The sequence below is a fragment of the Grammomys surdaster genome, unplaced genomic scaffold, assembly GCF_004785775.1.
Source record: "Grammomys surdaster isolate TR1022 unplaced genomic scaffold, NIH_TR_1.0 126187, whole genome shotgun sequence".
Classification (NCBI taxonomy): Eukaryota; Metazoa; Chordata; class Mammalia; order Rodentia; family Muridae; genus Grammomys; species Grammomys surdaster.
The window spans coordinates 7,498,635-7,522,785 of record NW_021620993.1 but is presented as its reverse complement, the minus strand read 5'-3'; the positions used below and the strand labels follow the sequence as shown (position 1 = coordinate 7,522,785).

At 53.9% G+C, this 24,151-nt stretch overlaps 1 protein-coding gene across 3 annotated transcripts; it reads left to right on the top strand.

Annotated features, from left to right (window-relative positions):
* The first annotated feature begins 1,628 nt into the window (after positions 1–1,628).
* On the top strand, positions 1,629–24,131 carry Smtn (smoothelin). 3 transcript variants are annotated; one of them, XM_028758082.1, is made up of 21 exons: positions 1,629–1,801; positions 3,470–3,584; positions 8,092–8,240; positions 8,804–8,897; positions 8,992–9,070; positions 9,156–9,253; positions 10,112–10,432; positions 10,516–10,588; positions 11,172–11,243; positions 11,326–11,850; positions 12,007–12,179; positions 15,082–15,234; positions 15,322–15,397; positions 16,361–16,525; positions 16,621–16,683; positions 16,840–16,918; positions 18,785–18,958; positions 19,160–19,277; positions 19,715–19,866; positions 20,752–20,916; positions 23,825–24,131. In XM_028758082.1, the coding sequence occupies exons 2-20, from the start codon at positions 3,534–3,536 to the stop codon at positions 20,894–20,896; spliced, it is 2,760 nt and encodes a 919-aa protein (XP_028613915.1). In that variant the 5' UTR covers positions 1,629–1,801; positions 3,470–3,533; the 3' UTR covers positions 20,897–20,916; positions 23,825–24,131. The 3 variants fall into 3 exon arrangements, with proteins under 3 accessions (XP_028613915.1, XP_028613913.1, XP_028613916.1); XM_028758080.1 differs by lacking the exon at positions 20,752–20,916; XM_028758083.1 differs by lacking the exons at positions 20,752–20,916; positions 23,825–24,131 and adding an exon at positions 20,166–20,563 and having other exon boundaries at positions 1,657–1,801.
* The last annotated feature ends 20 nt before the right edge of the window (positions 24,132–24,151 follow it).

Genomic DNA, 24,151 nt, shown 5'->3' with positions numbered 1-24,151 from the left:
TTTGATACTCAGATCACCATCACCACCACCAGATACCTCTTTGCATGGCACCATCCCTCGCAAGAAGGAAAAGGCAGGGTAGGTCAGACTAAAGGCGGGCCAGGGCTTGACATCCATACATGGCACCACCAAGTGCTAAATAGAGAGTCCGGGGCACCAGGCACTCACCTCGGCGATTCTTTGATCTCAGCCAGCGAGGAGCAGGCCCTGAGATTCCAAAGGGGTCTAGGTGTGTCCAGAGGGAAGGGTGAGTCCCTTGGGGATGCAAGATTTTCAGTACTCCAGGTTTGGCCTTGGAGCGCCTTCAATCTCGTTCAGAGAATAAGCTGGTACCTAGGCCAGGTAGGGAGGACTAGGAACACTGTAGCCTCCACGGTGGGCTTCTTGGTTAGTTTAGCGCACTTCTACCTCATCCGCAAGGGCCTCCTTCTCTAGGTCTTATTTCTCAATATATAAGGTGAGAGGACCACCTCTTGGGGATGTGGGAGGAAACAAAAAGACTTTAAATGGACACAGGGTCTCTCTTTAGGTGTGTACAGGTTGGAGAAATCTGAGCTGGAGCTCTCTGAGAGACAACAGGACCCAGCTCAGCCTTCCCCCCTCCCCCCGTAGTTCCACATTATAGTGTTAGAAGCAGAGATTAGAATCCTGGCTAGGTGAGATGAACCTTGGTTCCATTGCCCATAGGCCTTTGTCTCATTTGTATAAGGGAACATTTCAAATCTCATTTCGTTATTTCGGATATTATAATCTGATACACAACATACACAAAAGAAATACATTGGTGCTTTTATGGTTTTTATTTGACTTACAGTTTCTATTTATCAAGCTGGACTCCAGACCTTATCTGCCCAGGTTCCACCCTACTTTTGTCTCAGGTAAGACCAGTAGGGCGGCTCCACAGCCTCCAGGATGCCGGGCAGCTTTCCCTATTGGGTCTGAGCTCTTGGGTCTCCTGGGTGAGTCTTTGTTTTGAGAGTATTGATTCTTTGGGACCTTCGGTTTCCCCCATCTGTTGAGAATTGTGAGGTTCAGGGTCCCAGTTTAGAACTACGGGGCTCCCACAGGCAGACTTTAAAGGGTTTGAGAGAGCATGCTACATCCATGGGCAAGGGAAGACACGATATGACTGATCCTGCTCCATCTCAGATGGTCCCGGGAGACACAATAAGGGTCAAGATGCTGCTGGTCATCCAGTCCTTACCCTGAGGTGGCACAGACCAGGTGTCCCGAAAGCGCACTCTGAGCATTGGGCGAGCAGTCTGTGTACTAAGGCCCCTAGTGGGTGGAGTCCGGAGAAAGGATGTGGTCTCAAGAACAAAGAGGAGGGCAGGGAGGGGCTGTCCGGGCCGCTCAGGGCTTACAGGATCTCAAGATACTTATTTGCCCGGCTTGTGACACATTCCGGACTTTGGTTTAGAGCCTGCATCCTGCCAAAGCCCACCGGAGGATGTCTAGGACCTCGTAGCAGTAGGTCGCAAAACTACAATACCCAACATCCCTGAACAGTGAGGGGCGGGAGTCTTGTAGGGGCGGGGACTGAAAATTGAATTTTCCCAATAGGACCCGAGCAGGGGCGTGATTCAACAGAGAATTGGCTGGGACGGCTTGGCAGGGCGGGACCATCCAGCTGGCTGGCGCCGCGGGACAGGCGTCTGCAGCAGAGTCCAGGGGACGTTGCTGAACCGGCCTGGGCTCCTGGGCTGCGGCGTCTCCCGCCCGTCTGCCGGTCTCTACTACATCTGCCCGGTCCCGAACAACTAACACGAAATCGCGCCGGAACGGCGGGTCGGACTGAAAGGTGAGTATGAGGAGGGAACCCTAGGAGTCTGGATGAGTCCGGGAAAAGGGGTGTGAAACCTGGGTGTCTGGACAGAGATTCTGAAACTCCCAGGTCCGGGAGCCCCAGCCAAATCACGGGAACTCCAAAGACACATGGTTTGAAGTTCTGAGACTCTGGGAGAAGGTAGCTATGGACCTCGAAGAGGCTCCTCGATCCCCAGAGACACTAATCTTGAGGGAGCTGATACCTCGAGGAAACTTTCCCAAATCCTGACTCCCCCTCCCACAGGGCCTTAACAATCTCCAGGACTGCAAACTGTGTAGCATGAAGCCATGAGGATGGTGACGAGCAGTGGCAGGAATTTCTGAGCAGATAGTCCTGGCTATCACCTAGGTTTGGAACTAACAACACCCTTTCCCAACATTGAGGAAGCACAACATGTCCACAATACTTAAGACTGGTGACCATTAAATGGCACTGGGGAGGGGGAGTTACCCCAGAGTAGCTAGATTAGGAGGGAAAGACCCTAGCAGTGACTTGAACAGAAAAGGTCCTTCAAACTTCAATTAGCATTGGGACTCCCCCAGACCCATACACCGGATGGGGTGACTCACACCAAGTGACTGTTGGAGAGAGAGAGAGAGAAATGGATGATTTCGGGATGAATCAATGGAGGTGGGGGGTCCGGAGGCCTTTCAGTCATCACATTAACCAATCCAGGTGTGCTAGACCATGGATTCACAAATTCCAGAGACACTGGGGACTCTAGGAAGGAGAGATTTAGGCTAGAGACTGGCACCAGATTTAGGGATCCATTTTGATGGTCAGTGATTGGCATTTTGGAAGGGGACTTCAGAAGGCAGAAGTAACCAAGATTTGTGTTCGGTCCTTCCTGTCCTTTGAGTCTGAGTTTTTCTGACCTCCCGTGATGGATCTTTGGCCATCTCCCATTCTCCCAGTTTGCCTGAAGTCCAGAGGTTGAGAGGTTGAGTGGATCAGCTTCCCAAGGTCCTTCCAGTTGGGACGTGAACTGTGAATGAATTCTAAGTGTGAGTGAATTCTAAGTGGGAGAGAGGAACACCTGGCTCCCCAAGGTCAGGTCTGCTGATGTCATAGGGAGGAAAGGCGTCAAAACGTACATGTATAGAAGGCTGGCTCCAAGAACTGACAGACACATGTAGCTCCCATACCTGTGGGAATGACAGCAGGAACAAGATGTGTACATGGGCTCAGCCCACAGCCAGACGCCCAGCTTTCGGAGAGAGGGCTGGTGGAGGCGCAGGCTCGGCAGCCCCTAGAGATGACTGGGTATGACAGGTAACTAGAGACTAGCGTGCACCCCCTGGTGGTAGGCACAGCTTGGTGGGCCTTGCTGAGCCCTCTTCTCTATCCAGGTCCAGGCTCTCCTTGTTTGGGGCTTAGTCAGGATGCCATCTTAGATCACACGGCAGACTGGCAGCCAAGCTGGTAAGACTGGAACAGGAACACCTATTCTTGGTTTGGTGAGTTTTTCAGCAAAACACCCTAGGGTAGAGGACAGTTCCCAGCCAGAAGTCAGAACCATGTGTCAGGGTAGGATAGGAAAGAAACAGATGGTCATGGGCTAGAGAGGGAACCAGGCATAAACTCTAGGGGACCGAGGTTTCTACAATCTCCAGCAACCTAACTCAGGTCTGCCTCTTGCAGAATTCTGAGTGCCACCGGGACCTTGGCGGGAGCTGACACACTGAAGGAACTAGGGGCCAGCAAGATGGCAGATGAGGCCTTAGCTGGGCTGGATGAGGGAGCCCTCCGAAAACTGGTAAGTAGTCCTATTACTGTACTGTGGGGTGGACAAAGCTAACCCAGGGATGTACTTGTCAGTACATAAGAAGGGGGAGGAGTGTGGAGGAGAGGCTCGGGGAACGGCGCCAGGTTGGTTCCATTTGGCTGCTCCAGAGGCCCTTGTGGCATGCTCCTGTCCATGTCAGGTGCTGAGACCTGGTCCCTACCCACCCCCAACTGTCATCTCCTGTTTAAACAGTAACTGCCAGGGACTCACCCAATGGGCTGCTACAGGTGTGGGAAGGCTGGATCTGCCTCTCCCCAGCAGCCTGGGCACTGCCCACTCCTGGAAGCATGCCCAATGAGAATGGGCAGCAGTGAGTAATAAACCAGAGGACAACAGCTGGATGCGGAGCACACCGTCTTACAGAAGAGTCACAGATGCTGCAAGTGCCATATTGCCCCTCTGTGGAGGGAAATCACATACCCAGGTGCTCCAGGCTAAAAGCTTCATCAGGGCCCAAACTCCAGAGGGGAGTCTTGGGATACCCAGAGTCATGGAAAAGGCTGGAAGAACCGGGAGAGAGCTAGACTGTGGGCCCTATGCGTTCTGTAATGTCTGGTCTGTCCTTGTCTGCTTTAAGCTTCGGTTTCTTGTAAAAGAAAGGGGGTAGACAAGGGTGAAGTATGGACCCTGAAGTTGGAATAGAGACTGGATTGGTCCACTCCATTCTTGTTTACCAGCTTACACAGTCAGTGTAACAACACAGTAGAGCAGTAATTCGTGTCCACCAGCAAGGCCATGCAGTAGGCCATGGGAAGAGAGGCCACAGCCCCTCCACTCAGGCCCTGATCTCTGTAAAATATACAGATTTTACTTTCTCTACAAGTGTCCCACACCACCACCAATCCTTTCCCCTAGAGGCCGAGGCTTGAGCCACTTGGCTTAATTGCCTTGACCGCCCCTATGCAGTTGGCCTGTGTGAACTGGGGCAAGAGCCTTAACCTCATCCTGAGTTTACCACTGCCAAAGGCAGCCACTTCAGGCTCTCTGCCGCCAGGAGATAGGGCTGAATCTCCAAAGATGCCCACCAGTCACCTTTACCGTTCCTCAAGTCAGAGCCTTCATGTTTTCCAGAGGGAAAGCCACGCTGGGTGTTCACGCATTCCCAGGGTAGTCTCCAACCATGAGACCCCCACTCATGCAAGGTTTGGACTGGGAAACTCTTAGTTAGGAGGAAAACAGAAGCATTAGTTGCCGGACGCACTTCCTCCTAGCCCCGGGCCTGGGAAGGACAAGCGTGACCCAACCCTGTCTCGGCTCCGCGGCCCCAGGCCCACCCTAGCCCCGGGCTTCACCGCCCCACGCACGCCATTGCTGTGCCCGGAGCTGTGAGGGTCCCACCCTCCGGCTTCGTGGCAGGAACGGGGGCGTCCCGGGCCCGGCTCCTCCCCGCGGGGCCCGGCCTTATAAGGGAAAGCTGTGCCCAGCTGACTAGGGGAGCCGCAGTTGTTTCCGGCTCCGCTCCCGCACATTCCTGAGGACGGGGTGGTGGGCTGCACGGGACAGGGGCACCCAAGGACAAGCACGCTGCGTGTGCCCCCTGCCACGTGTCTGCACGCCTGCCACTTCCCGGTCGGGTGACCTAGGGAAGCAGCTTAGGTGCTGTGAACCTCCCTTCCTTTGCAGATGGGACGTTAAAGCTGGCGGTGGCGGGGGGCTTCCTGCTTGGCTCCCAGCTGCGGCGCCCGGCTGGAGACTGGGTGGGTGGGGCGTGGGCGAGCCCCGGACTGGTGGCTGCAGCCTGCGGGCCTTTAGCGCCCCCTGGCGAGGCATTTCCCCAGTTGCTATCAACATAGCGGGCCGCTGTAGTCTGGGATTGAGGGGAGGACCTGCAGGAGAATCACTTCTTGTGCAGGTGGAGAGCCTGAAGATAGGAACGCTGGGTAGACCAGACGCTCCCCGCAGCGAGTGTAGAAAGCACCTGAGCCCTAGTCCCCTCCCCCCTCCATTCTCCTACAGGAGGAGGAAGCACCCTCTTTCCTCCCAGGAGAATTTTCACTAGGCAGTTTCGGAAACCATCCCCTTCCCCCTGGCGGACAATAGTTCTTTGTATTTCCTTTCCTCCCTCCCGCAGTCCCCTCCACACACAGTGGGGGCGACTGAGAGGATGAGGAACTCCAGACACAGTAGAAACACTGTGGTCTGACCTTTGGTGTTTGAGAGGGTGGGGAACACAGGACACAGCAGGGACACTTGTCAGAGCTTTGCCCACAATCCCAAAAGGAAGGATGCCAGGGAGTGGCAAGCAGAGTGAGGCCCAGCCACCCCGTTCCACTTAGGAAATTTAGTAGAAGGATCCCAGTTTTCAAATGGAGACACTGAGGTACCCAGGGGCTGTAGAAATGGCAAAGTTCCTATAGTGTATTTTTTTTTTCTGGGGGTTGGAAATGAGGACTCATAAGACAAAAGTCCTTGTATCTCTGGACCTTTACCCTCTGGACCAGTCTGGACCAGTTGTCCCCTAAGGCCACCAATCTCCAAATGTTCTGGGGGAAGTGAGCATCAGTCTCTTGGTTGACATAAGGTCTCCTTCAACCTTGACATTTCTAGAGCAGGCTAGAGGGGTCTCTGGTACAGGACCTCAAAGTTCCCCACCATGACAAAGAGACCTCAACACCACAGCTATCTTGTCTCAGGCAAGACTTGCAGGCAGAGATCTAGGTCCAAACTCTCACGTTATTAACCATAAACAAGACACTCAGTTCCCTCTTATCAGATAAAATAGCGTATCAGGAGTAGAGTCTGGATGGGCTCAACAGTTAGTGAAGAGCATTTGCTCCTCTTCCAGAAGATCTGAATTTGATTCCCAGCACCCGGATCAGGAGGCTCACAGCCAGTTGTAACTAAGCTCCAGGGCACCCATATGCATGTGGCATCCACTCATACAGACACATGCAAGCACGAAAATGAAAATAAATCTTAAAGGGAGGATGGGTAGAAGCTGGCCGCGATGGTGCCTCCCTTTACTCCAAGTACTCAGGAGGCAGAGGCAGGCAGATCACTGAGTTCCAGGCCAGCCTAGTCTACAGAGAGAGTTCCAAAACAGCGAGGGTTACACAGAGAAACCCTGTCTCAAAAAAACAAACAAATGGCACATGGGGATTTAGTGCTGGGTCTGACACTTTGGGTCGATGACAGTTTAGGTCTTAATAAATATATCAATATGTTCTGTCTTTCCTTTTTCTACTACTGACTAGAACCAAGAGGAGATGACTCCAGGTCACTGTTCCCTTCCCATCTTCTGCTTTGTCCCAAGGGCCATTGTCCCACCTGGTAAATTCAGAAGTGATGACAGGGAGGTTATGCTCTAACTGTAGAGTGAAGATTAGGACCTGATGAGCAGATCTAGCCTGGGCTTCAGGGCGCTGGCCCTTCATAGCTCCTTGGGAATGTGGATATTAGGGGGCTGTCTCCAAAGCTTTGCCTGCTCTCTTCAGATTAATACAAGCTGGTTAGTGGCTAAATTGGGCCAGCTCACACTCCCTGCTGAAACCTCTCTGCACACCCTCCACCTCCCAGCTCCCCAACTGAGAAAAAACAACTAGGAAGAAGATTGGAAAGGAAAGTTAGTCATCCTGCCCTTACGAGCTCCTGTTTACCTATCAGACCCACACCAGCCGACTCTGAGCCAGCCCTCCCCCTTAAGATCCCTTTGAGGGGGCACTTAGCCATAAGATGCGGAGAAGGCACCAGGATTGCCTGCGGAGCACATAGAAAGTACACTTTTCTGAACTGGTTTCTATCTGGTCCCCAGTTTCCTGAGAAGCTGATGGGAACTCCTGTACTCCGTGGACACTTCTGGGGTATCTAGGTAGACCCTCTTGCTAGCTGCTACCTTATCCTTATCTCTCTAGGGGACCAGCCCTTCCCACCCTAGGTCTTGACTTCTTCCATAGTGGCTAGGACTAGGCCTAAGTCTGTAAAAGGGAAAAAGTAACTCCTTGCCAAACAGTGAGCTAGGACTCTACAGCGCCTGCTTCTGCCTCAGTTTACCTATCTGACATCTTTCCCAGCAGGGCCCTGCTACTCTGGGAGTAGATAGATCGATCACCAGGGGACTTCACCTACCTGAATCACCTTCCGTTTCCTTAGACCCTTGTCAGTAGCTCAGAAGGGTGATCACACTCTTCCTGCTGTGGCTCTCTGGTCTAAAAGGTTAACAAGACTCAGGAGAGCAGATGTCAAGTCCCACAAAGGAGTACCTGGCTGCTTGTCACCTGGCTTGAGTCAGTGGTTGCAGGCTGTGCACTCACAGAAGGTAGTCTCAGCACCACAGCGCACAGTGGGCTTCTCGGGATCTTTGGTGTCATGAGTTAGGTCGCCCCTAAAAGTCCTGAGTGGGAGGCAGGCACGTGGAAGGCTTAGGGTAGAAAGACTGGAGACAAGCCATGCATTGTGCCCCAGGCAGAACTGTGGGCAGTTGGTGCCGGTCCTTTGCCCCTGACAGAGTGCCTACCCCTCACTCCCACCTACATTGCAGCTGGAGGTCACAGCAGATCTGGCAGAACGGCGGCGGATCCGCTCAGCCATCCGGGAGCTGCAGCGGCAGGAGCTGGAACGAGAGGAGGAGGCTCTGGCATCCAAACGTTTCCGTGCTGAGCGGCAAGACAACAAGGAGAACTGGATACAGTGAGTGGCAGAGGGGCTGGGTTTTCGAGTGCAGATGTGCAGAGGATCGGCTCACTTGGAGGCAGGTGTGTCTGTTACCCGTGAGCATTGGAATGCACAGGGATATGTGTGGGTAGGGAACGAGTACCAACTGTGGCTGTGCAGGGTGGGTAGCATGTGGCATTGGTGCCTGTGTCCAGGGATGAATACATAGATAGATAGATGGATGGATGCCAGGCATATGTAGATAGATGGATTAATGGATGGATGGATGGATATCAGGCATGTGTAGATGGATGAATGGATGGATGGGTAGGTAGATAGATAGACTGATAGGTTGATATATATTGATGTTGGTTGGTAGGTAGGTAGATAGATTAGATAGATAGATAGATAGATAGATAGATAGATAGATAGAGATACTGATGTTGGTATACTGATATTGATGTTTGCTTAGAGGTTCTACATAGACAGCTCCATGTTTCTCTGCCAGTGTTCAGGCCTCTGACCCTTACCCTTTCCTTGAGCCCACATCCTCCAGACCCTGTCATGCAATGGTGGTTACACTCACGATGTCTTTGCAGCTCTCGACAGCGAGAAGCTGAGCAGCAGGCTGCCCTCGCACGGCTGGCAGGGAGACTGGAGTCCATGAATGATGTAGAGGAGTTGACCACACTGGTAAGGCTCAGGGCAGGCAAGGGGTAGGGGAAAGGAAGGGAAGACCTACCTGGATTCCAGGGTGCGACCCCTGTGGCCTGCCTGTCACCCACAGCTGCGGAGTGCTGGCGAATACGAGGAACGCAAGCTGATCCGAGCCGCCATCCGCCGTGTGCGAGCTCAGGAGATTGAAGGTGGGTGTCCTGTCCTCTGTAGACTCACCCTTGTCCTGCACCTCACGTCTCACATCGCTTCCTGACGCTTGCCCTGTCCCTCCAGCTGCCACCTTGGCTGGGAGACTGTGCAGTAGACTTCCCAGTAGTGGCTCCCGAGAGGACAACAGGAGGCAGGCAGCACACACGTTGGACCCTGGGAAGGTAAGGAGTATGGGCATGAAGGGAGGACAGCCCAGTGCCTCCTGATGCCGGTAGTTTGGGGCGTAGTACCTGTGTGCTTTTGCTGTGCTATCATTTGACTGGGAGCTGGCCCCTGGCCAGTGTTTGAAGAAACCCTGGATCTCGTTTCTTATACTTCAGCTGTATGCCTTCCACTCCAGACCTGGGACTCAGATTTTTCTCTCAAAGCTAGCCTGTCTACATGCCTCCACGTTGCTGTTCCTTCCCCAATGCTACTCTCATGGATACACTGGTGCCTCTCTTTCCTCCACTCCTGCCCTCCACCCCTACCTCTACCACCCAGCCTGTGCTCAGCATCCAGAAAGAGAGAAATGCAAGTCTAGACCTGGCACCACCGCTGTTTAAACATATCCCATGCCGCCCCTTAGCCTCCAGACAGCTGGCATCCTTACCTTGGCTCTCCAGGGCCTGCCTGTCAGGCCTCTGATAAGTAGTGTTCAGTGTCCTCTCTATTCTTCAAATAGTATGAGAATTCAAGACATACCGTTCCCACTAATAGCCAGCAGAGGACGCTAGCTGCCTAGTTCTGCATGACTTCTTTCTGATTAACTAGATTGAGGCTAGCTCTGTGACAGTGGGTCCTTTAGGAATGAGAGTCCCCAGCAAGTTTCCTGTTATCACCAACCACTGGCATTAGGATCTGGTCCTTGTCAAAACACCTTTGGCACTGACTAGCCTTCCTTATGCAGGTGTGCCTACAGCAAGCCATGCCCAGCCCCTCTGCTTTGCATGGCCTGCTCTGTCGGCTTGGGCCTCCATGGGTGGGGGTAGCACTCAGAGTCAGAGAAACCTTGGTTGCATCCTGTGTGTCCACTGCAGGGACCAGAGCCAGAGCAACAGGAACAGCAGACAGAAGTACGAGAGCCAACCCCAACCCCAGAGGACACCAGCCAGGATGTGACCACAGTCACACTCCTGCTGAGGGCCCCGCCTGGGGGCACTTCCAGTTCACCTGCCTCCCCTGACAGTTCACCCACCACTGCCTCTCCAGAGCCTTTGCTGGAGCCCACTGGAGCCCAGTGTCTTGCTGCTGAGGCTCCAGTCAGCTCTGAGCCTCTTCCACATCCTTCAGAAGCTCTCAGCCCTGAGCCCCCCATGTCGCCAGCACCCTCCAGCTCTCAGGGGATGGTCACCAGCAAGGTGAGTTGGGTGAGAGGTGGGAATGCCAGGCAGGTGAGTTCCTTGGTTTGAGAGCCCCTTCCTATGTGGTGTTCCCTTTGCAGACCCTGCCTGGCCCCACAGAGCCCTCTGATACCTTGGACTCCACCAGAGGCTCTTCCAACACTAAGAGAGCAGGTGAGGATCCCTGCTTTCTCCTGTCCTGTCCCATCTCTCCCCCTCTCCTTTCCCTGCCTGTAGGATGGGTTCTGATGCTTTTCTAGCCTTCTCAGGGCCAACCAGTCCCTGACACTGTTCACAACAGCCCCTGAGGTGTTCCGCCCCTGGCCAGGCCCACTCCTGCCACCCATGGCCAGAGGCCTTCTTACAGCCTTGAAAGGCAACAGACCTCAGGCACATTCTTCTCCCCAATAAGGGAGTACACCCATCTCCCAGCTGGATCTCTGGGCAGTACTGGCAGCAGGAGGGGGGGGGGTGTTGTGTGTGTCCCTTAGTCCCATCAGTAGGGAGAATCTGGACACCTTTCTCTGGCCCTAACTTACTCCTGGCCCCTAAGAGTGCCCACGTCACCCTGGGGTTGGTGCAGGAGAGAAAGGAGGTCCTGTAGGAGAGTGGGCAGGCCTCAGCTGTGGGTGTGGTAAGGAGGCTACAGAGGTGTTGAGGAGAGGTCTGTGACGTGAGCACCACCCCATCATCCACTTTCCTTTCTTCCCCGCCCCCACCCTCCCTTATGGCTGCCACATACTCACCAACCTACCAGACCTGGCTGAACCAAAACCCTGCCAACGCTCCCTATCAGTGCTCAGTCCCCGACAGCCAACCCAAAATCGAGGTACTGTTTGTTTTTTACCATCCCTAGGTTGTGGCCAGTCCCTCTCCCACCCATCCACTGACAGCTTTCTTGTCTCCCCCAGAGCCAGCCCCCCTTGCAGGACCGTCCCAGTTGTCCCAGTTCCGTCGAGCTGGCTCAGTGAGAGACCGTGTCCGCAAGTTCGCATCTGATTCTCCTGTGGTTGCCAGGCTCCAGGATGGCCCACCCCGAACAGCCCTCACGTCATCTACCCCCACAAGGCTCCTGGGCCCTTCCCTTAGCAGCACCATCCCTGCCTCCGCCTCCTCCAGCAACTCCTCCTCTCCAAGTCCCAGTGACACTTCCTCCCACAAGAAGCAAAGAGAACTTGCTCATTCCCTGGCCCAGCTTCAGAGCTGCCCTCAAGAGGAGGGCCCGGGGGGGCGGGGCTTGGCTCCCAGGTCCCTTGAAAACAGAGCAGGGGGGCCCAGGCCCTGCTCAGAAGAGCCCAGTACCCCACCACCCGTGGCCATCGGCACTGGGGAGCCAGGGGGCAGTATGAAGACTACATTTACCATTGAGATCAAGGATGGCCGTGGTCAGGCCTCCACAGGCCGGGTGCTGCTGCCCACAGGCAACCAGAGAGCAGGTAGGCTTCTCACTGCTGGGATGGAGTGCTTGCACCCCTCCAACTCCTCGTTCTGCTTTCGAGGCAGGTGCTGCAGTCAGTGTCCAGGGTGTGGCTCACCTTGACTGGCATTGGCCACACTCCACCTGGCCCCAACAACAGCCCTCTCCTCTCCAGAATTGACTCTGGGATTGCGGGCGCCCCCAACCCTTCTCAGCACCAGCAGTGGGGGCAAGAACACCATCACCCACATCAGCAACCCTGGGACTGTGGCCCGACTGGGCAGTGTCACTCACGTCACTACCTTCAGCCATGCCTCTCCCGGTAACCGAGGAGGCTGCAGCTTTAAGGTGAGCCTCTCCACATTCCACCAGCTTCACTGTTCACCACCTCCAGGAACTGCTTAAGGGTGTAGGTGGGCTTTCTCTACTGTGGTCCTCCATCCCTGCACACACAGATACTGAGGCCAGAGAAACTAATGGTCCACAGTTAGTTGGTGACAGTGCTATGTCACCCAGAGGCATATCTGAAGTCATTCTTCCCATGTGCTGATCTTTTGTTGGTTAGTTTTGTTGGACGTCGAGTCTTTTGTACCCTGGGTTGGCATTGATCTAAATATATAGCCAGAGCTGACCTTGAATTCTGCGATCATCCAGCCTCTACCTCCTGAGTGCTGGCATTGCAGACATGAGCCACCCTGCCTGGATCCACTTGCTAATCTTTGATCCTTGCACTTAAGTGGATCTGTTCATTCTTAATGAGCAAGCATGAAGGCTGCAGCTCACAGACGGTGGTAGGGGCTTTGGCCCTCTTCCTACGGCAGCCTCTGCCATGTATACCCCTGTTCCCACCCAACACTGAACATCGGCCCCAACGTGTGGATCAGATCGCACGCTAATTCAAGCTCAGCCTGCTCCATTAGAAGATTGTTGATTACCATCTTTGCCGTTGAGGCGAGGCAGAACCACTGATGAAGACAGGCAGTCGGGGGCACCAGGCAGGTGAGGCATCAGCCTAGCAGGTGCCACAGGAACCGAATACGATGCATTCCTTCTATTATTCATTCCCAAGCTCAGGATCAGCTGGTTGGGAGCTCAGCTGGGGAAGAGATTCCGGGTGGGCTGCCCAGGTAGTGCCCTGTGTGCCGTATGAAAGACTGAGCGGGACTTTGACTGAGGTGAGGTGGTCAGATGATCAGCTTTGGGCCTTCAGAGGGGTAACAGGAAGAGAATGTGAACAAGATCAGCCTTCTGGCAACAAAGCAGGACCCAGTAGGTTGGGGTGACTGTCGTGAGGGACGGTTATAGATGGGGCTCTTGTGAATGAAGACTTGGCTCTGGCACTAACGACTCTCCTGTCTCCCCATTTGAGGAGAACAGATGATGTGTCTGTAACGCACTTGTGCAGAGTCTGGGGTTGGATCTGAGTAGTATGGCTGGGCTAGAGCACGTCTCTCAGGGACAACATTCCAACAGATTGCCGAAAGTCCCATCTTCCTTTCGCCTCCATTAACTTAACTTGTTCAGGAATTTCTAAACTAATGGGACAGGAGAGCAGAGATATGCAGGAGTCCAGCAAATAGAAGTCTCACAGTCCATGCCCTGCTCCCTCCTTTTTCCCACCTATGAGGCTCTGGTCTTAGTAATCCTTGAGCCGTGCAACAGGCTGTCTGCCTGTCTGAACAGGTTACCCATCCCCCTCCATCCCCTCCGAAGAGGAGCCCAGAATAGGTTTCTATTTGGGCAGTTGCTCCAGCTGGCTGGTGGCAGGCTGGGAGGCCAGGAGGGGCGGGGCAGGCTTACTGCCCTTGCCTTCACCCTCAGACCAGCTGCGACACTGCCAGCATAGACAACAGCAGCCCCTGCTACTGTCCCACCATTGTACTCCAAAGAGTCCCCAGTAGCAGTATGCCAGGAGTGCCAGGGCCTGGGGCTGAGATGGCTGCAGCCTTTGAGGAACGGTTGAGCCAGGCATTACAAGAGCTGCAGGCAGTGGCCGAAGCAGGCCGGTCAGCGGTGACCCAGGCAGCCGATGCAGCTCTAGCCACGGTAGAGCCAGTGGCTCAGGCAGCTGAGGAGCTTCGAGCGGAGACAGCAGCTCTGAGCCGGCGGCTAGACGCACTGACCAGGCAGGTGGAGGTGCTGAGCCTACGGCTGGGTGTTCCGCTTGTGCCGGACCTGGAGTCTGAGCTAGAGCCCAGTGAGCTGTTGCTGGCTGCTGCCGACCCCGAGGCCCTCTTCCAGGCAGCTGAGGATGCTGGGACCCCCGTGGCTCACCCACCTGCCTTTAGCACCCGCCGAAGCTCTTCTGCGGGCCATTCTCGCAGGAGCAGTCTCGTAAGTCAGCCTGTGGGAGGGAGTTGATTTGAGCCTGGCTCTGCTGAGTGTCTGTAGATGTGCCAACGCTGCCTTGGCCTCAGTTTACTTCACTGTACAGAGTGGTACAGTGTATAGAGATGTCCCTCTAATATTGGGACAAGAAGGTGCCAGGCTCTTGCCTTGGCAGCTGTCCTGCAGTCTCAACCAGGCCAAGCCTCTCCAAAACAGCTGCCACCTCGGTTCCCCTTACCCTCCTGACAGGCAGAGGCTGTAGCTGAGCTGGGCCTTGGCTTCAAGGGGCGAGGTGGGAGGGAGATCCCACAGGGGAGATAGGACAGTGCTGGATGCTCCTTAGAAAGTGGGTCCCAGCAAGGTGGGGAAGGAAAGGAAGTGGTATCTTCAAGGGGTCTCGGCTTGGGGTAGCCCCAGTCAGACACCTTATTAGGAGCTCTCGGGTCCTGGTCCAGCGCCTAGGGGTCTGTGCTGCCTAGGAGGAAACTAGAAATGAAAAGATTAGAAAGAACTCAACTTCAGGATTGAAACCACTGCGCTCAGCCCACAGGCCACATCATACTCACAGAGGACCTGTGGGAGAGTCGTTCAGCTGCCCTAGCCTCAGTTTCCTCTGTGTCTAACAGAGACAATAAAATCCTCAGTGCTTATACAGATACTATCTTCTACTGAATGGAAACCGTTGTTACTGCTGCTACCAGTTTGTATTAGTATGATCCTGGATATGTGGGAAACTTTATATAAGGCTGCTGGTTTCACTACAGTGGGCCTGAAACCAACATGGCCAACCTACATTAGCAGGCCTGGCAGGCTGCTGGGGTTATTTTTAATGCTATGCCAGCAGCCCCAGGATCTAATCCTCTTCCACCCAGGTTTCACCCACATCCCTGCGTAAACCCTACACCCTCTCCACACTCTGTAGATGGAGCCAGATCCTGCAGAGCCCCCCTCTGCCACAGTGGAAGCAGCGAATGGCCCAGAGCAGACCCGAGTGGACAAAGGCCCAGAGGGGCGGAGCCCCCTGAGTGCAGAGATGCTGACAGCCATTGAGGATGAAGGCGTCCTGGACAAGATGGTATGTTAATTAGCTCTGGTAGGCTAGGGGCCGGCAGAGGGTCGGGATCGGCAGACCCCAGGTATGCAACAACTGCTTTATCTACAGCTGGACCAGACTACAAACTTTGAAGAGCGGAAGCTCATCCGGGCTGCACTCCGTGAGCTCCGACAAAGAAAGAGAGGTAGAGAGCCAGTTGCCCTCCTAGATGTAGCCACTCCATCCCTCAGCTGCTGCCCTCGTTCCGGAGTCCTCCCGTGAACACTCCAGCTCAGTAGTTGTCCACTCATGTCGCCTTCCCTCAAGCCAGGCGCTCCCTGGCCTCCTTGCCCTGTGTCAGCCCCCTCAGCCTTTCTCGCCCTGCATCTAACTGCTATCCACTGTCCAGTTTGGCTTGCTTGAATCCAGATAATCCTCCCAGTTGCTCCTCCCCCTGCTGAGACCCCGTTGGTCTCTGTTCCTGGGTGTGGCTACTTCCCTTTCCTACAGCTCCTTAGCTCTTCTGTCCCTCACACTGTAGATTTACTTCTGAAACAGTTGTTCTCTGAGAACAATTACTCCCCCAGCTGGCAGTCAGACGCCTGCTGCAGCCTGACAAGCACTCTTCCACTGGGTTGCTTGTGTCCTGATGTCCCCTTGTCACCTGCTTGCTTTTTCTGCAGACTCAGTTAACCCTCTTTACCAGCCTTTTTCTTCACTGTCATTTTCCTGAGTCTGATCGCTTCTCCTGATACCTCCACCCACTCCCTGGGTTTAGGTGTTCCTTCTTCCAGTTGCTCCCGTCCTTCCTAGGACTAGTTTGAAGGTCCACCTCTCAGGCTGCTGTGTCCATCCAGCTTGCTTCCCTCAGGACTCAGCTTCTTATTCCCGTAGAAACCTGTCTTGGATCCAGATACCCCTTTGACTGTAGCTGTTCTATGTCCCGTCTTCCATCTGCAGACTCTATCACCCTCAACACACAGTCAGCTCTGGGCCAAGTTGTGGTTGTCCCCCCACATCCATCCCTAGAGAGGCACTGGTTTCCTGTGCCACTGGTGTTTCTAACAAGCTGCCTCCACTCCATCCCGTGTGCCCCTTGTGTCTGTGCATGTGTGCTGTGTGGCACTGGGCTGCCCTTCTGGACGTGCATGGGGCATCCCCTGCTCAGACCAGAGGGACAAGGAACGAGAACGGCGACTGAGGGAGGCACGGGCCCGGCCAGGCGAGAGTCGAAGCAACATGGCTACAGAGACCACCACCAGGCACAGTCAGCGTGCAGCTGATGGCTCAGCTGTCAGCACGGTTACCAAAACTGAGCGGCTCGTCCACTCCAGTAAGAGGCTGAGCAGGGCGTGGGGCCCACGGTGAGCTCAGTGTGATCCTCTGTGCCTTTCACACACTTCTTTGCCCCATTTCCTGTCCTTCCAGATGATGGCACACAGACGGCCCGCACCACCACAGTGGAGTCGAGTTTCGTGAGGCGCTCGGAGAGTAAGGCCACCTGCTCCCTACTGTGCCTGCCTGCCTGCTCACCTCCTTAAACACTCTGTGTCTTCCACTGGTCCTCCACCTTCTTTTCTCCACTGTGGCTATTGTCATCCCTCCTCATGTCCAGCCCAGGCCCTCACCTCACTCCCTTTTCCACAGATGGCAGCAGCAGCAGCAGCAGCACGGTCCAAACCAAGACCTTTTCCTCTTCCTCTTCCTCGTCCAAAAAAATGGGCAGGTGAGCACGGGGCAGTACCTCTGGAGACCTCACTGCAAACTCATTCTGTGGAAAGGCACACTGACAGACTGACAGACTGACAGAGTGAGAGAATGAGCATGCAGTCCTGATTGCTTTGTGATCTCTCTGGATCCTCAGCCACACCTGGATCGGGGTGGAAGGTGCTTGTGGAGGTCAGACACATGCCAAGAGTCTCACAGAGAGCCTTGGGCCCACCTGCCACTGCTTGCTGACACTTCCCATATCTGCAAACCACTTCTGGGTCACAGAGCATACTGCTGACTTGAGGCACTCTGAGGGAGGGGTACACCCCATGGGACAGAGGATAGCAGACAGAAAGCCAATCACTGGAAGTTCCAGGAGTTCTCAGTGACCTGTATGCAAAGTCCAGCCCTGCACCCATGTCCTCTGAAATCCTATAAAGAGACCTTAATTTCCTCATTGTCAGTGGAAATAGTGTGGATGCCTCTCACCCCTTGTGAAGTTTGTTTGTTTCCTTACGTATTTATTTTTTCTGGCTCTTTTGCTTTGCTTGAGTTACTGGGTATGAGAACCGAGGGTCTGAAGTATGCTAGGTGGGCTCCCCACTGCCGAGCTGCCACCCTGGCCCTCTTTTCACCTTTTCACTTTGAGGCGCCGTCTCTCCCTAAATTGCAGCTTATTAGTATTTAACTCCGTCTGGGGTCCAGCAGGCTTCACTGAGGCTCCTTGCCTCAGCTACGTGAGCATCTGAGATTCTAGGCCTGCATTTATTTTATTTTATTTTGTATTCTTGCAGGGTGGGGGTAGGTGGGCACATGATGGAGTCTCATGGTATGTCCTAAGGCTGGTTTTGAACTTGGGATCCTGAAGCCTCAGCCTCCAGAGTTCTGGGATTACAGGAGTACACCAACACATCAAAGTCCCTTGTAGTTTTTAAATAGCAGAGAGGGAGGACAGGGATGTAGTTTGTTGTGGAGCATTTGTTAGCACACAGGAGACTCTGGATTCCTTTTCCAGCACTAGAAGTAATAAAAGGACACACAGTAAAGTCTTCAGAGGCCTGAGCTACTACTGTTACTATTTTGTGCTCATTTTATTACTTTGTTTTGTTTTGTTCCGGTCCTAGGGATCCAACCTAGGGCCCTTGTGCTTCCTAGGCAAGGTCTTTTTTTGTTTGTTTTGTGTTTTTTGAGACAGGGTTTCTCTGTGTAGGCCTAGCTGTCCTGGAACTCACTCTGTAGATCAGGCTGGCCTCGAACTCAGAAATCCACCTGCCTCTGCCTCCCAAGTGCTGGGATTAAAGTCGTGTGCCACCACTGCCTGGCAGGCAAGTTCTTTACCAGTGAGCCACCTTTAATTTTTTATTGAGTCAGAGTTATCCTAAGTCATCTAGTCTGTAGCTCAGGTGATTCTTGAACTTGTCATCTTTCTGGCTCAGCTTCCTCAGTAGCTGGGATTACCAGCCTATGCCACAAAGCCTGGAACTTGGCAGTACAACACACCCCTTTTGAAAAGTCCGGGCAACCAAGTCTGGTCAGACAAGCATGGCTTCCAGCATCCTGTATTTGTGGCTCTGTTTATGTACTCCTTTGTAAAACAGGCATGACAAGGGCACCCACTCCTTACTGTTAAGGACACCCTCAATTCCCCCTAACCTCTTTTTCATGTGTTAGTGGAAGTACCTGGTGGTGTTTGATGCAGAAGAAGACCGCTCCTAAACACTGCCCCAGAGCAGCCCAGGAGGACCCCATGCATCTGGAGCTCTGTCCTCCACAAGTTTCAGTGCTTCCAACACCAAAAGCATCAAGCTAAGGATCCTGGTCTGCTGCCAAGAGAGTGCACCCACTCTTCCTCCAACCTAATATTCATTTTGTCACCCTCCAGTATCTTCGACCGAGAGGACCAAACCAGTCCTCGTCCTGGCAGCCTGGCAGCCCTCGAAAAACGCCAGGCAGAGAAGAAAAAAGAGTTAATGAAGGCACAGAGTCTGCCCAAGACTTCAGCATCTCAAGCACGCAAGGCCATGATTGAGAAACTAGAGAAAGAAGGCTCTGCAGGGTCAGTGATAGAGGGCAGAAAGATTGGTCTGGGTATTGGGGATAGGGCCTGAAGCACAGTGGATGGAGCCAGAGATGGGAGAAACAGGGTACAAATGTGACAGGAAAGCTGAAGGCCATGGTAGACCAGACCAGGGGTCCAAAGGGCATGCTGGCCCATTAGTGGCATCTTCTGACCCTCCTCCCCACACTCCCCCCACAGTGGTCCTGGCACACCCCGTGCAGCTGTTCAGCGTTCTACCAGCTTCGGAGTCCCCAACGCCAATAGCATCAAGCAGATGTTGCTGGACTGGTGCCGAGCCAAGACCCGTGGCTACGAGGTGAGCCCAGTGGAACTCCGCAGCTTGACACCCTCTTCCGAGAATTATTTGACAGCTCTCACAGCTCTGGCAGCAAGCATGGAAACCGTTCTCAGATGGGAAGACTGTCTCAGGGGATCCCTTTGGTTGGTGGACATGATTCAGAGACGGATCTTGCTCTTGGGGTCCCTTCAGTGTTCCACCCAGTAAATTTCTATGAGGGAAGGAGTGACTAGAACATGATCATAGCCTCAGTTGAGTGGCACTGGACTTCTCAATAGCCCCCCCCGGAAGAAGCTCTTGTTTTGACTACTCACCTACTGTGTAGCCTTGAGCAGACAAGGTCTCCCTGAGCCCAGTTGCCCTAGGACTGGGATGCCAAAATGTGGGGGAGGGTTGGATAGCAACCATGGGAAAGTTGCTCCCAGTGTCCTGACTAGTGCTTCTGCCTTCCAAAGCACGTGGACATCCAGAACTTCTCCTCCAGCTGGAGTGATGGGATGGCCTTCTGTGCCCTGGTGCACAATTTCTTCCCTGAGGCTTTTGACTATGGGCAGCTTAGCCCACAAAACCGGCGCCAGAACTTTGAAATGGCCTTCTCATCTGCTGAGTAAGTGTGGGCCCCATTCTACCGGTGTCAGCTGGGCTCAGCAGCCTGAGACCCCATGGAAGTGGCCAGTTGTACAGTGGGTCTGCAGACGAGACCCCCTTCCCCAGAGAGTTTCCATCCTCCTCCACTCACCTGTTGCTGAGTGTGCCAGGTGCCCACCGGAAGGAAGGAGCGTCAGGCCCGCCTACCAGACCAGGCTAAAACCCATCAGGTGGCCCTGTCCATAACCTCTCCCTCCTCCGTCTGCCCTCCTTCCTCCTCTCTCCATTTCTGTCCTGCTGTCCTCCCACTATTACCAGAGCTTCCTGCTCCCACGGGATCCCGGCTGGAGATTCCAAAAGGAGGCTCCTGGTCCAGGCACCGTGCCTGAGTGACCTATATAGGCCTATATAGGACATCGAAAGCCCTCCACTTTGGAATCGTCGCCCCTTCTGCACACTGCACCCAAGCACCCTCCTCCATCTCCTTATCCTTCCCTTTCCTTTCTGGTTCCCTCCAGGATTTTTTCTCCTCCTCTCCCTCCCCCACTCCTCTCACGCCTCCCTCACCTCCCTCTCCCCGGGGCACAGCCCTCCTCTCCAACTTCGGCACCAATGCCGTTGCCCCCTCCCTGCGTTCCCGCTTGCCCCAAGAGTTCTCTGCACCTGTGACTGGTTTGGCCCCCACCCTTGTCTGCACCGCGCACCATTAGTGGTAGTGAGCGGCACGTCCACCATTGGGAGGGGGCATGCGGGAGGCTGGCAGACTGCAGCACTGAGAACATAACTGAACTCATGTCTCTGTATGTGTATGTGTCTCTGTCTTCCCTTCTCTCTTGGCCTCTCTTCCCTCCTTCCTCCACCGGGTCCTGCCCCCTGCCCCTTCCTGGCCCCCTACCCTCCCCAGGACCCATGCGGACTGCCCGCAGCTCCTGGATACAGAGGACATGGTGCGGCTTCGAGAGCCTGACTGGAAGTGCGTGTACACGTACATCCAGGAGTTCTACCGCTGTCTGGTCCAGAAGGGGCTGGTAAAAACCAAAAAGTCCTAACCCCTGCTTGGGGCCCCACGGTGAGAAATGTCGCCTCTCCCACCTGTCTCATTTCACCGGAATCTGCTCATCAGTGCACTGAGAGGGATAAGGGGAAAGTATGAAAAGCAGGGGGAGACAGGCAAGACCCTCAGTGATGCTAGGGTATGGTGACAGGGAGGAAGACTGACAGGGAGCACAGGAGACCCCAGGCTAGCAAGCTATAAAAAGGAGAAAACTATACTCCAGTCTGAACAGTTCAGGCTGAGGGAGGAAAAAGAGCGGCAGGCACAGGAACAGACCCAGCAGGGCCATGGAAAGAGAGATGGAGAATACAGCAGAGCCTGGAAGGAAAGAACCTGATGTGAGGTTGAAGGAAGGGACCATAGTTCAAGTTTGAACATCCTTGTGAGGACTCAGGAACCAAAGGTTATCCAAACGGGAGAGCTGTGCTCAGACTAGGATTCCAGAACAATCCTTGGGAGAAACTTGAGAAGTTCAAGATGGAGCAGCATCAGAAGTAGAGGATCAGAAGGGACAGGATGGTGCTGCCTGCAGCCAGAGCATGCAGGAGCCTAAAGCTGAAGGATCACAGTTTAAGGTCAGCCTGATTAACATTGCATGACCCTGTCTTACAAACTAGAAAGACAGGCTCCCTGATCTGGTTTGAAGAAAGAGAGGGTCAAGACGCCACTCAAACTTGGAATGTGCCATATAGGGAGCTGGTGGTGTCTTTCTCCTAAGTGGGGAGCTTGGGAACAGGACCAGTTCAACAGGAAGATGTTTCTGGCTGGATTCCCCTAAGCCATATGGCTTTTCTCTCTGCTCATATCACCTCAGGGCCACAGTAAAGAATCTGAACTGGTTTTCCTGTTACAGACAAGGAGCTAAGAGAGGAGGATCAGGTCACAGAGTGAGGCCAGGGTCTCCATTTAGTGGTTTTTTTCTAGACCCACTGCTGTATTCCCACCGATTTTGTAGATAGAGGTAGGTGGGAGATGGGTGGGGGTTAGAATCACAGAAGTGGGCAGTGTCTTATCCAGCACCAGTGAGCACAGGTAGAACCACACTGAAGTAAAGGCAGAGGTCCAAAGGGAGCAAAGGAATTGCTGGAAGGAATGTGACGCAGGGATGGAGTCAGCAAGGATGCACAGGGTGCTCTCCTGGGTCAGGGCCCCTGGGGGAAGGAACACATGTGCACACACTCAGAGGTTCAGGTGTGAAAAACAGGCTTGGTACTGTCTCTAGGTCATATATGGACTTAGCTCCTGCTCAACAGGCCACTCAAAAGAGAAAGGCTTTGCTTAGTGTAGCTCTGACCAGTAGGAAAGTGTGACTCAGCTACGTGCTGTTGCTTTAGTTGCCTGGTGTTTGGCTTGTCACTTGGGTAGCCTGAACCATGTACCCCAGTATAAACAATGGCTTTATAAGGTCTCCAGGGAAGGCACTACGGTCAGGAGGGAGCTCCAGACTTGGGAGAGGGAGGCTGGGATCCCTGCAAAGATAGCTACAGTTGGAAGATGCTCCAGAAAGAGTCTGCCTCTTCACCATGGTACAGCTGGATAAACAACCCCAAATGTGGGATGATGATGACCCGAAGGGCACATAGCCCATCAACAGTAGTGCCAGGTACCCGTCACTTATTCTGAGTACTTCCAAGGTCTCAAATGGGTTCGGGAATGTCTCATGGGGGTGGGGTGGGAGTGTAGTAGGATCACAGAAGAGTCTTCTGCAGCACCCATGACTGATCCAGTTAGAACTGAGACTGAGAAAGTTTTCTGCTTCTCCGACATCTTTGTAATAGACCCGGTGAGGAGCTAGGCTGTGATTCCAACTACGCCAGAGGCTGAGATAGGCGGTTCACAAATTCAAGGCTTGCCTGAACTACAGAATGGTTTCAAGATTAGCCCCACCAATTTACTGAGACCCTAATCTCAAAATGTAGAAAGCTAGGATGGTAACTCAGTGGGAGAGAGCTTGCATCTCAAGCTTGCATCTCAAGCTTTAATCTCCAATACCACAAAATGCAGAAATAGTTTTCGGTGAGCTGGGAGTAGACCCCAGCCCTACCACAGTCCTAGGTATGACCGTGCAGGTGCCAGAAGGGACGTGGTCTTGGGTTATCTATCTCATGTCCTGGGAACAGCAGCAATCTTTGCTTTTTGTCTTCCCCGCTGATGAAAGCTTTGAGCACCAGTGACGAGGAGCCAGTGTAAACAGGAGGCAAAACCAGATATCTTAGTTTGGGACAAGAGAGAAACAGGCTGTGCTTGTGTGCCGTCTGAAAGCTGTAAGGAGGAAAGGCTCCCACCGCAGGGAAGGGGAGCTCCAGGCAGTTGCCAACACCCAGGGCTGAGGGGCTATGGTTCCACCTGGCTTTAAATATTCCTGAATCAAGTGTAGCACTCTGAAGGAGAATCAGAAGGGCGACCAAGAGGTCAGTGTAGGGTGCAGCCGACCCAGCTGATAGGACTAGGGTCCTCCTCTGCCTCTCTAGCTCCACCCAACGCAGATGATAGGGGTTAAAGACCCACTCCTGGAATACTCCTCAGCCTCTCCTAGGAGAAAGTGGGTCACTGGGGAATCCTGACGGTAGAATAACACTAGCCAGAGGGGAAGGCCCCCAGGGGTATAATGGCCTAGCTGAGACTACCAACAGGAATACACCAGTGCATGAGCAGGAGATGGGCCCTCCAGAGAGCCAGAACCTGCCTGCCTAGGGTGGGGCATGGCCCACTCCCCAATCCCTCAAATTCTACCTCCTTAGCCTATGGGCAGGATGGCCCCTGGGTTTGGTTGTGGGTTTCCCTTCCTGGAAAGCCTTTCCGATCGATGGACAGTCTGAAGTTTATGAAAAGACAAGCAGGATTCGACAAAGACCTTGTGGTAGAGGGGACACAGCAAGAAGCAGGCTGGCACTGACAACTCCTGTGCCCCCCTCCCCTGCAGGATGCTGGTGGACTGTGTACCCTTGGTGGAGGTGGAGGACATGATGATCATGGGCAAAAAGCCCGACCCCAAGTGCGTCTTCACCTATGTGCAGTCGCTGTACAACCACCTGCGGCGCCATGAGCTGCGCCTGCGCGGCAAGAATGTCTAGCCACTCTGCTCACACCGCCTGCGCTGCAGGCTGCTGTCCCCACCCCACCCCCAGCACGGGCCTCTCCCAATGCGCCTGCCCACTGCTACCCCGTCTGTCGGAACACCCCACCCTTGTACACACGCAGCGTTTTGATAAATTATTGGTTTTCAACGATCCTGACTTCTCTCTGCTGT